The 13010-nt window shown below is 41.1% G+C and overlaps 2 protein-coding genes across 3 annotated transcripts in view; one reads left to right on the top strand and one right to left on the bottom strand.

Annotated features, from left to right (window-relative positions):
• CREB3L2 (cAMP responsive element binding protein 3 like 2) overlaps positions 1-2868 on the bottom strand; it is a 132949-nt gene extending 130081 nt beyond the window's left edge. Inside the window, exon 1 of the mRNA XM_003134635.4 lies at positions 2340-2868. Within this exon, the coding sequence (XP_003134683.1) occupies positions 2340-2441 (102 nt within the window). The 5' untranslated portion in view covers positions 2442-2868. The remainder of the gene's footprint in view (positions 1-2339) is intronic.
• The window catches only part of AKR1D1 (aldo-keto reductase family 1 member D1), a 116782-nt gene continuing 106977 nt past the window's right edge, over positions 3206-13010 (top strand). The window contains exon 1 of one of the 2 annotated variants that reach the window (XM_021078691.1): positions 3206-4905. In XM_021078691.1, the coding sequence (XP_020934350.1) occupies positions 4882-4905 (24 nt within the window). In that variant the 5' untranslated portion in view covers positions 3206-4881. The remainder of the gene's footprint in view (positions 4906-13010) is intronic. The other variant, XM_021078690.1, reaches the window with a different exon arrangement.

Below are 13010 nucleotides of genomic sequence, written 5' to 3'. Positions count from 1 at the left end.
CCTTACCTTGCTCTAATTTTACTTTTACTTTTTCCATAGTACTTACATTGTCCAGCATATTCTATCATTTACTTCTTTATTATGTTCACTGTTCGCTTTCCCTGCGCGCACACACCACACACACACACACACACACACACACATACACACCAGAGTGTAGGCTTGTCAAGGTCAGGAATTTGGGATTGGTTGTTGTTGGTGTTGTTCATTACTGTATCCCAACTCTTTAGAACAGTGTTCAGCACATAGAAGTTACTCGACAACCACTCACTGAAAGAACAAATAAATCTTTGACTGAATGCATAATCAGGCCAACCTTTTTGCACTTGGAGGTCAGGCCATTTCGCTTTATGGACAAATGGCAATAACAACCAGCTCTGCAACTGGATATCCAACAGAGTTCAAGAAACAGATGGGAAAGTTATCTATTTTCAAATCTCTGCCAAACTCCCCTTAGTTTAGAAGGAATATAATCCAGTCGTCCATGCTATTAAATCCAATACGTCGTCTTTCAACACTAATTCATCTATGCATTTGTGGGCCATGACTTGCAGCAACGACAAGTGGCATTTTATGCGAGGGAGCTGCCCAGAAGAGGGGCACAGCCCTAAGCAGCAGATGCGAAAGTTGTTTTAAAAAAAAAAAAATCAAATTAGAAGAAAAATAATCACCCATCACTGCTTCATCACAATGATATAGAAAAACTTGAGTCCTTAATACCAAAAGAAAGATAAGGCCTCCACCCTCGAAACTGTGCATAAAGATGTCAGAGGCAGTCCAAGCTGTTCTGCCTGGAGTTAAATGTCACCATCCCAGGTAGCATCTCAAACCCTGGCCTGAGATCTTACAAAGACAAGTTATGAGGTCCAAGAAAGGGCATGTGGATGCTGTGCATAATTCATCCCACAGCTGCAAGACAACCCCAAAGCATTCTGGCTGCTGAATGGGACATTTTCACAGATGTGTGAGAACAAAAAAGAAGAGGTGCCCCTTGCAAATGGCTATAATATGGCCCGTGTCAGTAGAAACATCTGGAGCACCCAATCATCATAAGATATTTCAGGACCAACGTGCTCTAAGTTCAGTACTGGCAACAGGAAGCACATCTTCTCCCTCCTCCCCCCCACATCCAAAGGCAACCCACGTGGTCTCCTCGGGACAGGCTCAGTGAGCAAAGCCCAGAAGATCACACCACACATCTGGCTTTTGACCCAGCATGAACTACCACTCCCTCCCTCTCAGCCCTGCACTCTGCATGTTTTCAACAAGCCATTCCCAACCACCGCAAATGCCTTGGTGGGAATCACAGAGAGGCCCTCATCCCTTTTCCCAAAATAACGCCAGCCAGAGGCAAAGGCCAAAGAGGTGGAGCCTGCAGGCCATTTTGCAAAAGTTTCAAATATCCTGGCCCTGACCCCATTAAAAGAATCATGAAGGGGAAACAGCCAAGCCTCTCGTTTTCTCATTAGTGTCTCTCTCTCTCCCTCTCAATACAAACTCTGTATTTGTAATAAAGAAACAAAGAGGTCTCACAGAAAGTGTATTATCAGTGCTGGCTGTTGGAAACAAAATTTCATTTTGCAAATGTAATATCAAAAACTCGGAATTGAAAACTTCAAAAGAAACTTATGCTCTGTGACCAGTGGGGTCTCTGTGGCATAAGAACTGAACTGGTGAGCTGTCCCACCTACTCCAAAGCCTTTCTGAAATATGCAGTGCCTCAGATTTTCCATACCCCTTTGCTGATCTTTTCTCTGAAGGAGGAAGCCGATTTCTTGGCTGCACAGTTAAAGAAGCCAAATAAAGCAGTCTCCCTCCTAATAGGAAGGAGTCTTTTCAAAACACACACACACACACACACACACACACACAGGTATACTTCTTAAAATACAAATAAGAAAGTAAAGCGAGAGAGACAGGGAGATAGAATATGACAACAAAGGAAAGAAAATGCTACTTTATTTTGTCCAGTTTTTTAAAAACCTTCCCACAAAAATGAGCAGCACACTAGAAGGGGATTATCAAAACATCTACCCCTTCTCTCGCTTTACAGTGCAGAAAGCATAGAAAATGAGACTGCAGATGTGAAAAACCCATAGGGAACCCAGTGTAAGTTGCTTAAAAAAATACAAAGCGTTGTTACTATTACCAAAAGTTTTAAAGGGCTAGCTGCCCACCTTCACTGTTCAGTTAGAAAAACCACACCTCTTCCCAGATTTTTTTCTTTCTGGGCCATGCTCTTCCCAAATACTTCCTTCCCAGTTCCCTGCCCCGAACTGTTCCTTTGGTGACACTTCCCCCTCTCAAGCCGCCCCTTCCCCGCCCCGCCGAGTCCTCACCGTATGGTACATGAGAGCCTCTGTTTCCCCGGGCTCTGACAGCTCGCTCAGCTTGCGGTCCCACTGCAGGACGCTCTGCTCCCCGCTCTCCAGCACCTCCATGGTGGTCCGAGGCGCGCTGGGCCGAGGATGCTGAGGGCAGGAGGGGAGCCGGCAGGGTCTCGGAGAGCGAGATTCGCCTCCACACGAGTGTATGTGTGTGTGTGTGTGTGTGTGTGTGTGTGTGTGCGCGCGTGCGTGTGCGTGTAGCTTATGCACTTAGGAAGGAAAACGTTCGCTTCTCTGCCTCAGAAAGAACTGCCAAGGGCTCCGGTCCGGAGATTCCCCGGAGGAGAGTGACGGTCCTGAGGTCAGACCGAAGGCTGAGGAGGTGAAAGCAGGGTGTGCATCCAAAAGAAAGACAGGAAATCAGCTCTCATTCCCAGAAAGCCTTTCTCAACAAGCCCACTCTCCGCTAGGGCTCCAGACACAAACTTTGAGACTCCCCAGGGCTCCTCAGCTCTGCTCCCGGACGCAGCTACGACTCCACCTCCCTCCAGAGCGTGGACCAATCGAATACTCATCTCACCCATCCTACCCAATCAGAAGTCTCGCTCTCCGCCCAAAGGCGGGGGCAGTGGGAAGTCTCCGCCTAGGCTGTGGAATGTGGGAGGGGAGAGCCTTGACGTCACCGGGGAACTACTCCTGTCTTAGCGTGGCCGACAGCCGCAATCTGCGGCAGCAGACAAATGGAGTGCTGGAAACCTAAAGTGATGGACTGGGGGCGCAACCAATGAGGAAAGGGCGCCTGGGAGGGCCAGCCAATCAAATAGCGACAAGAATACATTTTATACTAGGGAGGGTGCACTCTGAAGCCTCTTTAAGAATCCACAGAAATCAGCGCGCGCGTCTGGAGGAGGCCAGAGCTGGTTTCAGGGCTGTGTTACGTACTGTCTTAAGTATTTTCAAATAGATTAGCCCATTGGAGTCTTTCAGGATTTCTGAAAAATAAGTTACATTATACACAAATTAAATATTCTCTGTTGTGCATGAATTTGTATTGGCACAGTTCTGGCAAATCGTAATTGCTGGTGCTTCCTATTTTTCTCCCGCTTTCTGTTGTGCTCTTCTCCTGAGGTGTTTTTTTGTTTTGTTTCGTTTTAATGGGGTCTCCTTATTTTATTTTTTTTCCTTTTATTTACTGAAGAGACATTATTGGAAAGAGTAAAGCTTTCTTTTCCAGGTCATAGAGCTTTTACCTCAAGGGAGGAGTCAGACAGTAAACAGGTAAAGGAATGAGTGATAGAATGTAAGAAAGTGGTAATGCTGTAAAGAAAAATAAAAGCAAGGTAAAAGGATGGGGCAGATGGATGCTATTTTAGTAACAGTCGGGAAGGTGACATCTGCGAGCAGACCTGAGCGAAAGGAGGTGTGGATAGGAGCTGGGTTTTTGTTGGTGTTGTGGCTGTTGCCTGAGCTGCTGCCAGTAAATGAGGGGAGAGGGGGCCCGAGACACAGGCAGGGGCCAGACCACCAGGCCGAGATTAGCAAAGAGCCGCGTCTAAAATACCACCCACCCCCCCCAACAAATTGTGATTTTTCTCCCTCCTTTCAGACTCCTCCTTTGAAGGAAACAGAGTGTTTACATGTATAATTTGTTCACTTTAAATGTAAGGAAGGCATTGCCAGTTGTCTCTAGAAGTTTCTTACAAGGGCACATCCAGCTATGGAGGTAAGGTGTTACTTTGGCCCCTTTGCAGGTATTTTTTTAGTGGGTGGGGTCAGTCAAATTTTGTCTTAAGATTCTTTGTTATCTTTGAGTGACCGTTTATCATAGCGATTCTCCCATTTGTCTGGCCCTATTTCCTGGGTCGTTTGAGAATATTTTAATGCTTGTGTAGAAAATGTAGCTTATGGGCCCGCAGCTTCCTCATACAATTTTTTTTTTTTTTCAGTTTTCTCTTGGTCCTTGGTTTTTATACCTCCTTTACCCCATCCTTTTCATAGATCACCTTTTCAATTTCTAGAGACCTTTCCTGTTTTTCTGAGCATAACACTCAACATGAGCAAGTAAGGTGAGAAACTCCTTCATATTGGATAACATGTATCTGTCAAACATTTCTGCTTTAGACTATGTCAGTCCCAGGTTAGGCCCCATGTGGTTGGCAGCTGCTAAGATGGCTCCAGTGATCCTGCCTCCTGGTATAGCTGCCTCCCCTTGAGTGTGGGCTGGACCTGGGGCCTTCCTTCTAACAAAGAGGAGATGGCAAAGGGATGGGATGTCAGAAAAGAGTCTGGCTCCTGGCTTGTTTGTCCTCTCTTGCTTGGTTGCTCTGAGGGAAGCCAGCTGCCATTCTGTGATTCCCTATGGAGTGACCCACATAGAGGGGGACAGAGGAAGGTGTGTAGCTAACAGCCAGCAAGGAACCAAGTCCCTCAGCCTAACTGAGCAACTGAATTCTGCTCATAACTCCATGCACGAATATGGAAGCAGATCCTCACAGAGGTGAGCCTGAAGATAACTGCAGCCAGAGAAGATGGCAAAAGGGCTAGGATCTTGCAGATGCCTGACCCATGGAAACTAAAGGTAATCAGTCTATGTTGTTTTAAACCATTAAGTTGCTCTTTCATAAAATTGGTAATGTAATAATGATACCCAAAATGTTTGGTTAAATTTGTCTGTCTTGCCAGAAGAACGTCACAGTCCCTATTGGTGAATTTTTTCGGCCTCCTTTGTTTCATGTTTCTTGTTCAGTGTATAGAAGGCTTCTCACCAGCACGTTTCTTATTCTACATCTTGAGTCTGGAGTTTATCCCGTTCCCTCTGATTCTTAGGACATCACAATTTAGTTGACGTTTTTTCCAGATTCTCTAGCCTCTTAAAAAGTAGCAGCCCTTGCTCCGGTCTGTTTTGTTGAGATATAATTGACATGCCACACTGTGTTAGTTTCAGGCACACACATAATGTTTCCCTGTTTATATATATTATGAAATGATCACCACAATGTCTGGCTAGTCACCATGCTGTATATTACAGCCCCAGGACTTACTTATTTTATAATTGGAAGTTTGGGTCTTTTATTCCCTTTCACCCACTTCAAACCACCCCCCATCCCCTGCCTCTGTCAATCACGAGTCTGTTCTCTGTATGCATCAGTGTGCTTGTTTGTTTAGGTTCCACAAGTGAGATCATACAGTATTTGGCTTTCTTTGTCTGGTTTATTTCACTTAGCGTAATTCCCTCAAAGTCCGTCCATGCTGTCACAAATGCCAGGATTTCCTTCTTTTTGATGACTGAATAATATTCCAATTTACCAACTTTTAAAAATCCATTCAACCATTGATGGACATTTAGGTTGCTTCCATGTCTTCGTTGTTGTAAATAATACCTCAGAGAACTTGGAGGTGCACATGTCTCTCCAAGTCAGATTTTCTTTTCCTTTAGTTAAATAGACAGAAATGGGATTGCTAGATCATATGACGTATGATAGTTGTATTTTTAATTTTTTTGAGGACACTCTGTACTGTTTTTCATTGCAGCTGGGATAATTTAGATTCCTACCCAAAGGGTAGAAGAATTCCCTTTTCTCCACAATCTTGTCAAGTCTTGTTATTTCTTATCTTTTTGAGAAAAGCCATTCTAACAGGTGGAAGTTGATACCTCATTGTGGCTTTGCTTTGATTTCCCCGATGACTTTTTTTTTTTTTTTTTTGTCTTTTTAGGGCCACACCTGTGGCATTTGGAAGTTCCCAGGCAAGGGGTGGAATCAGAGCTATGACTACCGGCCTATACCACAACCACAGCAATGCAGGATCCAAGCTGCATCTGTGACATACACAACAGCTCACAGCAATGCTGGATTCTTAACCTATTGAGCAGGGACAGGGATTGAACCCGCATCCTCATGGATACTAGCTGGGTTCGTTTCCACCGAGCCATGACAGGAACTCCTGATTTCCCTGATGACTATTGATGTTGAGCACATTTTCATGTACTTGTTGGCCATCTATATCTGTATGTCTCTTTTAGAAAAATGTCTATCTGGATCCTCTGTCTATTTCTTAGTGTTTTGTTGTTGCAGTTTTGTTTGTTTTTTGCTGTTGAGTTGTGTTTAAGTTCTTTATATTTTGAATATTAAACCATTAGCAGATATATGATTTGCAAATATTTTCTCCCATTTAAGTTTAACTTTTTATTTTTTGCATGATTTAGTTTAATGTAGTCTGACTTAGGTTTTTTCCTTTTTTGCTTTTCTTTGTTGTCAAATCCAAAAAAATCATCACCAAGACAAATGTCAAGGACCTTACTTCGTGTGTTTTCTTCTAGGAGTTTTAATGTTTCAGGTCTTATGTTCAGGTCTTTCGTTTGTTTTGAGTTATTTTTGTGTATGATATAAGATAGTGGTCCAGTTTCATTCCTTTGTATGTGACTATCTAGTTTTCCCAACACCATTTGTTAAAGATACTGTGTTTTTTCCCTTATATATTCTTGAATTCTTTGTCGTGAATTAATTGGCCACATGTGCGTGGGTATATTTCTGGGCTCTCTAATTCTGTCACATTGATCTGTGTGTCTGGTTTTTTAAATATCAATACCATGCCATTTTGGTTACTGTAGCTTTGTAATATAGTTTGGAATCAGGAAGCATGATGCCTTCAACTTTGTTCTTTTTTTCTCAGGATTGCTTTGGCTGTTTGGGGTCTTTTCTGATTCCATACACATTTTTCAATTCTTTGTTCTATTTCTGTGAAAAAAGCCGTTGAAATTCTGATAGAGATTGCATTGAACATATAGATCACTGTGTGCAGTAGGGACATTTTAACATTAATTCTTCTGATCCATGAGTGCAGAATATCTTTCCATTTATTAGTCTCTTCTTAAGTTTCTTTCATCAGTGTCTTATGGTTTTCAACGTACAGATCATTTACCACCTTGATTAAATTTATTCCTAGGGTTTTTTTTTTTTTTTTTTTTTTTTTTTTAGGGCTGCACCTGTGGCATATGGAAGTTCCCAGGTTAGGGGTCAAATCAGAGCTGCAGGTGCTGGCCTACATCACAGCCACAGCCAAACGCGGGATCTTTTTTTTTTTTTTTTTTTTTTTTGTCTTTTTGCTATTTCTTGGGCCGATCCTGCGCCATATGGAGGTTCCCAGGCTAGGGGTCGAATCAGAGCTGCAGCCACCCAGCCTACACCAGAGCCACAGCAACGTGGGATCCGAGCCGCATCTGCAACCTACACCACAGCTCACGGCAACGCCGGATCGTTAACCCACTGAGCAAGGGCAGGGATCGAACCCGCAACCTCATGGTTCCTAGTCGGGTTCGTTAACCACTGCACCACGACGGGAACTCCCCGGGTTTTTTTTTTTTTTGGTCTTTGCTTTTTAGGGCCATACCTGCAACATATGGAGGTTCCCAGACTAGGAGTCCAGTCGGAGCTACAGCTGCTGGTGAACACCAGAGCCACAGCAACGTGTGATCCGAGCCACATCTGTGACCTACATCACAGTTCACAGAAATGCAGGATCCTTAACCCACTGAGCAAAGGTCTGGTATCGAACCTACAACCTCTTGGTTCCTAGTTGTATTCATTTCTGCTGCACCATGATGGGGACTCTGTGGCTATGTTTTTGATACAATTGTAAATGAAATTATTTCCTTAATATATCTTTCTGTTAGTTCATTTTTAGTATATAGAAATGCAACAGATTTGGAGGCACTGATTTTTATATCTTGCCAGTTTACTGCATTTGTTTATTAGTTCAAACAGGGTGTTTGATGGGGTGTTGTGGAGACCTTAGAGTTTTCTGTATATAATACCATGTCACCTGCAAATAGTGATAGTTTTACTTCTTCCTTTCCTATCTGAATGCCTTTTTTTTTTCTTTTTCATGTGCCTGTTGCTCTGCCGAAGACTGTCAATATTATTTTGAATAAAAGTGGTGAGGAGTGGGAATCCTTGCCTTGTTCCTTATTCTGGAGAAAAAGGTGTCAGCTTTTTACCATTGAGTATGGTGTGAGCTATTGGCTTGTCGTATATGGTCTTTATTATGTTGAGGTTTATTCACTCTTTACCCACTTTTGAGATTTTTAGCACAAATGAATGTTGAATTTTGTCAAATGGTCTTGCTGCATCCATTGATCCATATAACTTTTGTCCTTCATTTTGATATGTAAGGTAGCACATGGATTGATTTGTGGATATTGAATCATCCTTACATCTCTAGAATAAATTCCTCTTTGATCATGGTGTTTGATCCTTTTAATGTATTGTTGAATTTGGTTTGCTCATATTTTGTTGAGGATTTTTGTATCTATGTTCATCAGTAATACTAGATTGTCATTTTCTTTTTTCTTTGTTATAGTTGATCTACAGTGTTCTGTAAATTTCTGCTGTATTGTAAAGTGACCCAGTTATACATGTATATACATTCTTTTTCTCACATTATTCTCCATCATGTTCCATCACAAGTGATTAGATACAGTTCCCTGTGCTGTACAGCAGGATCTCATTGCTTAACCACTCCAAATGCTGTAGTTTGCCATCTACTAACCCCAAACTCTCAATCCATCCCACTCCCTCCCCCTCCCCCTTGGCAACAACAAGTCTTTTCTCCATGTTCATGTGTTTTTTTTTTTTCTCTTTAGATACGTTCATTTGTGCCATCTATTAGACTTCAGATATAAGTGATATCATATGGTATTTGCCTTGATCTTTCTGACTTTCTTCATTTAGTATGAGTCTCTAGTTCCATCCATGTTGCTGCACATGGCATTATTTTGTTCTTTTTATGGCTGAGTAGTATTCCATTGTGTATATGTGCCACATCTTTTTTTTTTTTTTTTTTGTCCTTTTTTTATCGTTTTAGGGCTGCACCTGTGGCATATGGAGGTTCCCAGGCTAGGGGTCTAATCTGAGCCATAGCCACCAGCCTACACCAGAACCACAGCAACACAGATCTGAGCCGCCTCTGCTACCTACACCACAGCTCACAGCAACACCGGATCCTTAACCCACTGAGTGAGGCCAGGGATTGAACCCACATCCTCATGGTTCCCAGTTGTATTTGTTAATCACTGAGCCATGATGGGAACTCCGAGTGCCACATCTTCTTAATCCGTGGTAGTCATGGAAGCTTGATAGACCTGGAAGTTTGCTTCCATGTCTTGGCTGTTGTGAATAGTGCCACAGTGAACATAGAGGTGCATGTATCTTTTTCAATGAAAGTTTTGTCCAGATAGATGCCCAGGAGTGGGATTGCTGGATCATATAGTAGCTCTATATTTAGTTTTCTGAGGTAGCTCCATACTGTTTTCCATAGTGGTTGTACCAATTTTACATTCCCACCAACAGTGCAGGAGAGTTCCCTTCTCTCTACACCCTCTCTAACATTTGTTATTTGTAGACCTACCAATGATGGCCATTCTGACTGGTGTGAGGTGGTACCTCATTGCAGTTTTGATTTGCGTTTCTCTAATAATTAGTGATTTGAACATTTTTTTCACATGCCTGTTGGCCATCTGTATGTCCTCTTTGGAGAAATGTCTGTTCAGGTCTTCTGCCCATTTTTCAAATAGGTTGTTTGTTTTTTTGCTGTTGAATTGTATGAGTTGTTTGTATATTTTGGAGATTAAGCTTGTTAGTTGCATTGTTTGAAACTGTTTTCTCCCATTCTGTAGGTTGCCTTTTTTTCTTATGGTTTCCTTTCCTGTGCAAAAGCTTGTAAGTTTGATTAAGTACCATTGGTTTATTTTTGTTTTTCTTTCTATTGCTTTGGGAGACTGACCTAAGAAAACATTTGTGTGATTGATGTCAGAGAATGTTTTGATTGGATATCAAAATCAAATTCCTATATTCTCTTCTCAGAGTAATATGGCATCTTGTCTTATGCTTAAGTCTTTAAGCCATTTTGAGTTTATTTTGTGTGTGGTGTGAGGGTGTGTTCTAGTTTCATTGATTTACATGCAGCTGTCCAATTTCCCCAGGACCACTTGCAGAAGAGACTGTGTTTTTCCCATTTTATATTTTTGCCTCCTTTGGTTTTTTTTTTTTTTTTTTTTTTTTTGGTTTTGTTTTGTTTTTGTTTTTGTCTTTTTTTGCTATTTCTTGGGCCACTCTGGCAGCATATGGAGATTCCCAGGCTAGGGGTCTAATCGGAGCCGTAGCCACCAGCCTACACCAGAGCCACAGCAACACGGGATCCGAGCCATGTCTGCCACCTACACCACAGCTCACAGCAACGCTGGATCGTTAACCCACTGAGCAAGGGCAGGGACCGAACCCGTAACCTCATGGTTCCTAGTCGAATTCATTAACCACTGCGCCACGATGGGAACTCCATATTTTTGCCTCCTTTGTTGAAGATTAATTGACCATAGGTGTCTGGTTTCATTTCTGGGTTCTCTATTCTGTTCCATTGGTCTGTATGTATGTTTTTATACCAGAACCACACTGTCTTGATGACTGTAGCTTTGTAATATTGTCTGAAGTCTGAGAGAGTTATGCCTCCTGCTTGTTTTTTAATATCCTTGTGATGTCTTTGGGTTTCGTATCAGGATAGTGCTGGCTTGATAAAATGAGTTTGGAAGTGTTCCCTCTTCTTAGATGTTTTGGAAAAGTATAAGAAGGATTGGTATTAATTCTTCTAAACCATGTAAACATGGTTAGTAGAATTCAGCAGTGAAGCCATCTGGTCCTAGACATTTGTTCATATTTTCTTTCTCCATAATTAGGTTTTGGTAAATTGTATGTTTCTAGCTTATCCATTTCTTATAGGTGGTCCAATGTGTGTATAATTGTTCATAGTAGTCTCTTAAGATCTTTTGAATTTCACTTATATCAGTGGTGACACCTTTCTTATTCCCGATTGCATTTGTCTTCTCTTTTTTTCTTTTTTTTCCCTTGACAAGTCTTAGAATTGAGCTAAAGATTTGTCAGCTTCATCTTTTCAAAAAACAGAGCTTAGTTTCATTGATCTTTTCTATTGTCTTTTGGTCTCTATTTCATTTATATCTGTTGTGATCTTTGTTTTTTCCTTCTTTCTACTAAATTTGGTATTAATTTGTTCTTTTTTTTGTCTTTTTCCCTTTTCTAGGGCCACTCCCTCGGCATATGGAGGTTCCCAGGCTAGGGGTCTAATTGAAGCTGTAGCTGCCGGCCTACGTCAGAGCCACAGCAATGAGGGATCCGAGCTGCGTCTGCAACCTACACCATAGCTCAGGGCAACGCCGGATCCTTAACCCACTGAGCAAGGCCAGGGATCGAACCCACAACCTCATGGTTCCAATAGTTGGATTCGTTAACCACTGAGCCACAATGGGAACTCCTGTTCTCCCTTTTTTTAAATTCCTTGAAGTGTTTAGTTGACATCATTCTGTTTTTTTAGCATAGGTGTTTATCTCTCTGCTTTTGCTGCATCCCGTAAGTTTTGGTGTGTGGTATTTCCATTTTCAATTTTCTCAAGGTATTTTCAGTTTCTCTTTTGATTTCCTATTTGACCCTTTGGTGCTCGTTAGCATGCCATTTAATCTTCACATATATTTGAATTCTAGTTTTCTTTTTGTAATTGATATCTAGTTTGATTATATCATTGTGGTTCGAAAAGGATGCTTGATAATAATTTCAGTCGTCTTAAATTTGTCAAGACTTGTTTTGTGGCCCTGGAGAATATGCCGTGTACACTTAAAACAAATGTATATTCTTTTGCTTTTGGATGGAATGATATGTTATAAATGTTAAGTCAGTCTGGTGTGATGTGTTATTTAAGGCCAGTGTTTCCTTACTGATTTTCTGTCTGGGTGATCTATCCATTGACAGAAGTGGGATATTAAAAGTCCATACTATTTTGTATGCTGTCTCTTTTCCCTGTAGATGTGTTACTATTTGCTTTATATAATTAGGTGCTTCTATGTTGGTTGCATAAATATTTACAAATGTTATATCCTCTTGTTGGATTGACCCCTTTATCATTATATAATGACCTTTTTGTCTTTTATTACAGTCTTTCTCTTCAAGTCTATTTTGTCTGATGCAAGTATAGCTACCCCGGCTAATCTTTTGGTTTTCATTTGCATGAAATATCTTTTTCCATCCCTCCATTTTCAGTTTATAGGTATGTCCTTGCATCTGAAGCGAATATCCTGTAGGCAACATAGAGTTTTGTTTTTTTAATCCACTCAACCACTCTGTCTTTTAATAGGAAAATTTAGTCTATTTACGTTTAAAGTGATTATTGATAGATATATACTTTTTGGCATTTTGTTAATTGTCTTCTGGCTATTTTGTAATTCCTCTGTTCCTTTCTTCTCCTTTTGCTCTCTTCCATTGTAATTTAATGATTTACTGTAATGGTATGCTTAGTTTCCTTTCTCTTTATCTTTTGCGTATGTGATACAGGTTTTTGCTGTGTGGTTACCATGAAACTTACATAAACAGCTTATATTTATCATATCTATTGTAAGTTGATAACATTAAGTCTGAATGCATTTTAAAGCTCCACATTTTTACTCCCCCCATTTTGTTTTTTGATGTCACAGTTTACGTCTTTTTATCTTGTGTCCATAAACAATTATTGTAGTTATAATTATTTACTGTTTTTGTCTTTCAGCCTTTAAACTGCTTTGTGATTTACCAGTGAACTTCATTGTCATATGCTTTCTTGTTAGTACCCTTTGTTTCAGCTTAAAGAAGT

This window comes from Sus scrofa, chromosome 18, assembly GCF_000003025.6.
Source record: "Sus scrofa isolate TJ Tabasco breed Duroc chromosome 18, Sscrofa11.1, whole genome shotgun sequence".
Lineage (NCBI taxonomy): Eukaryota > Metazoa > Chordata > Mammalia > Artiodactyla > Suidae > Sus > Sus scrofa.
Note: the sequence above shows the minus strand (reverse complement) of the source record. Positions and strands in the feature narration are given on the sequence as shown.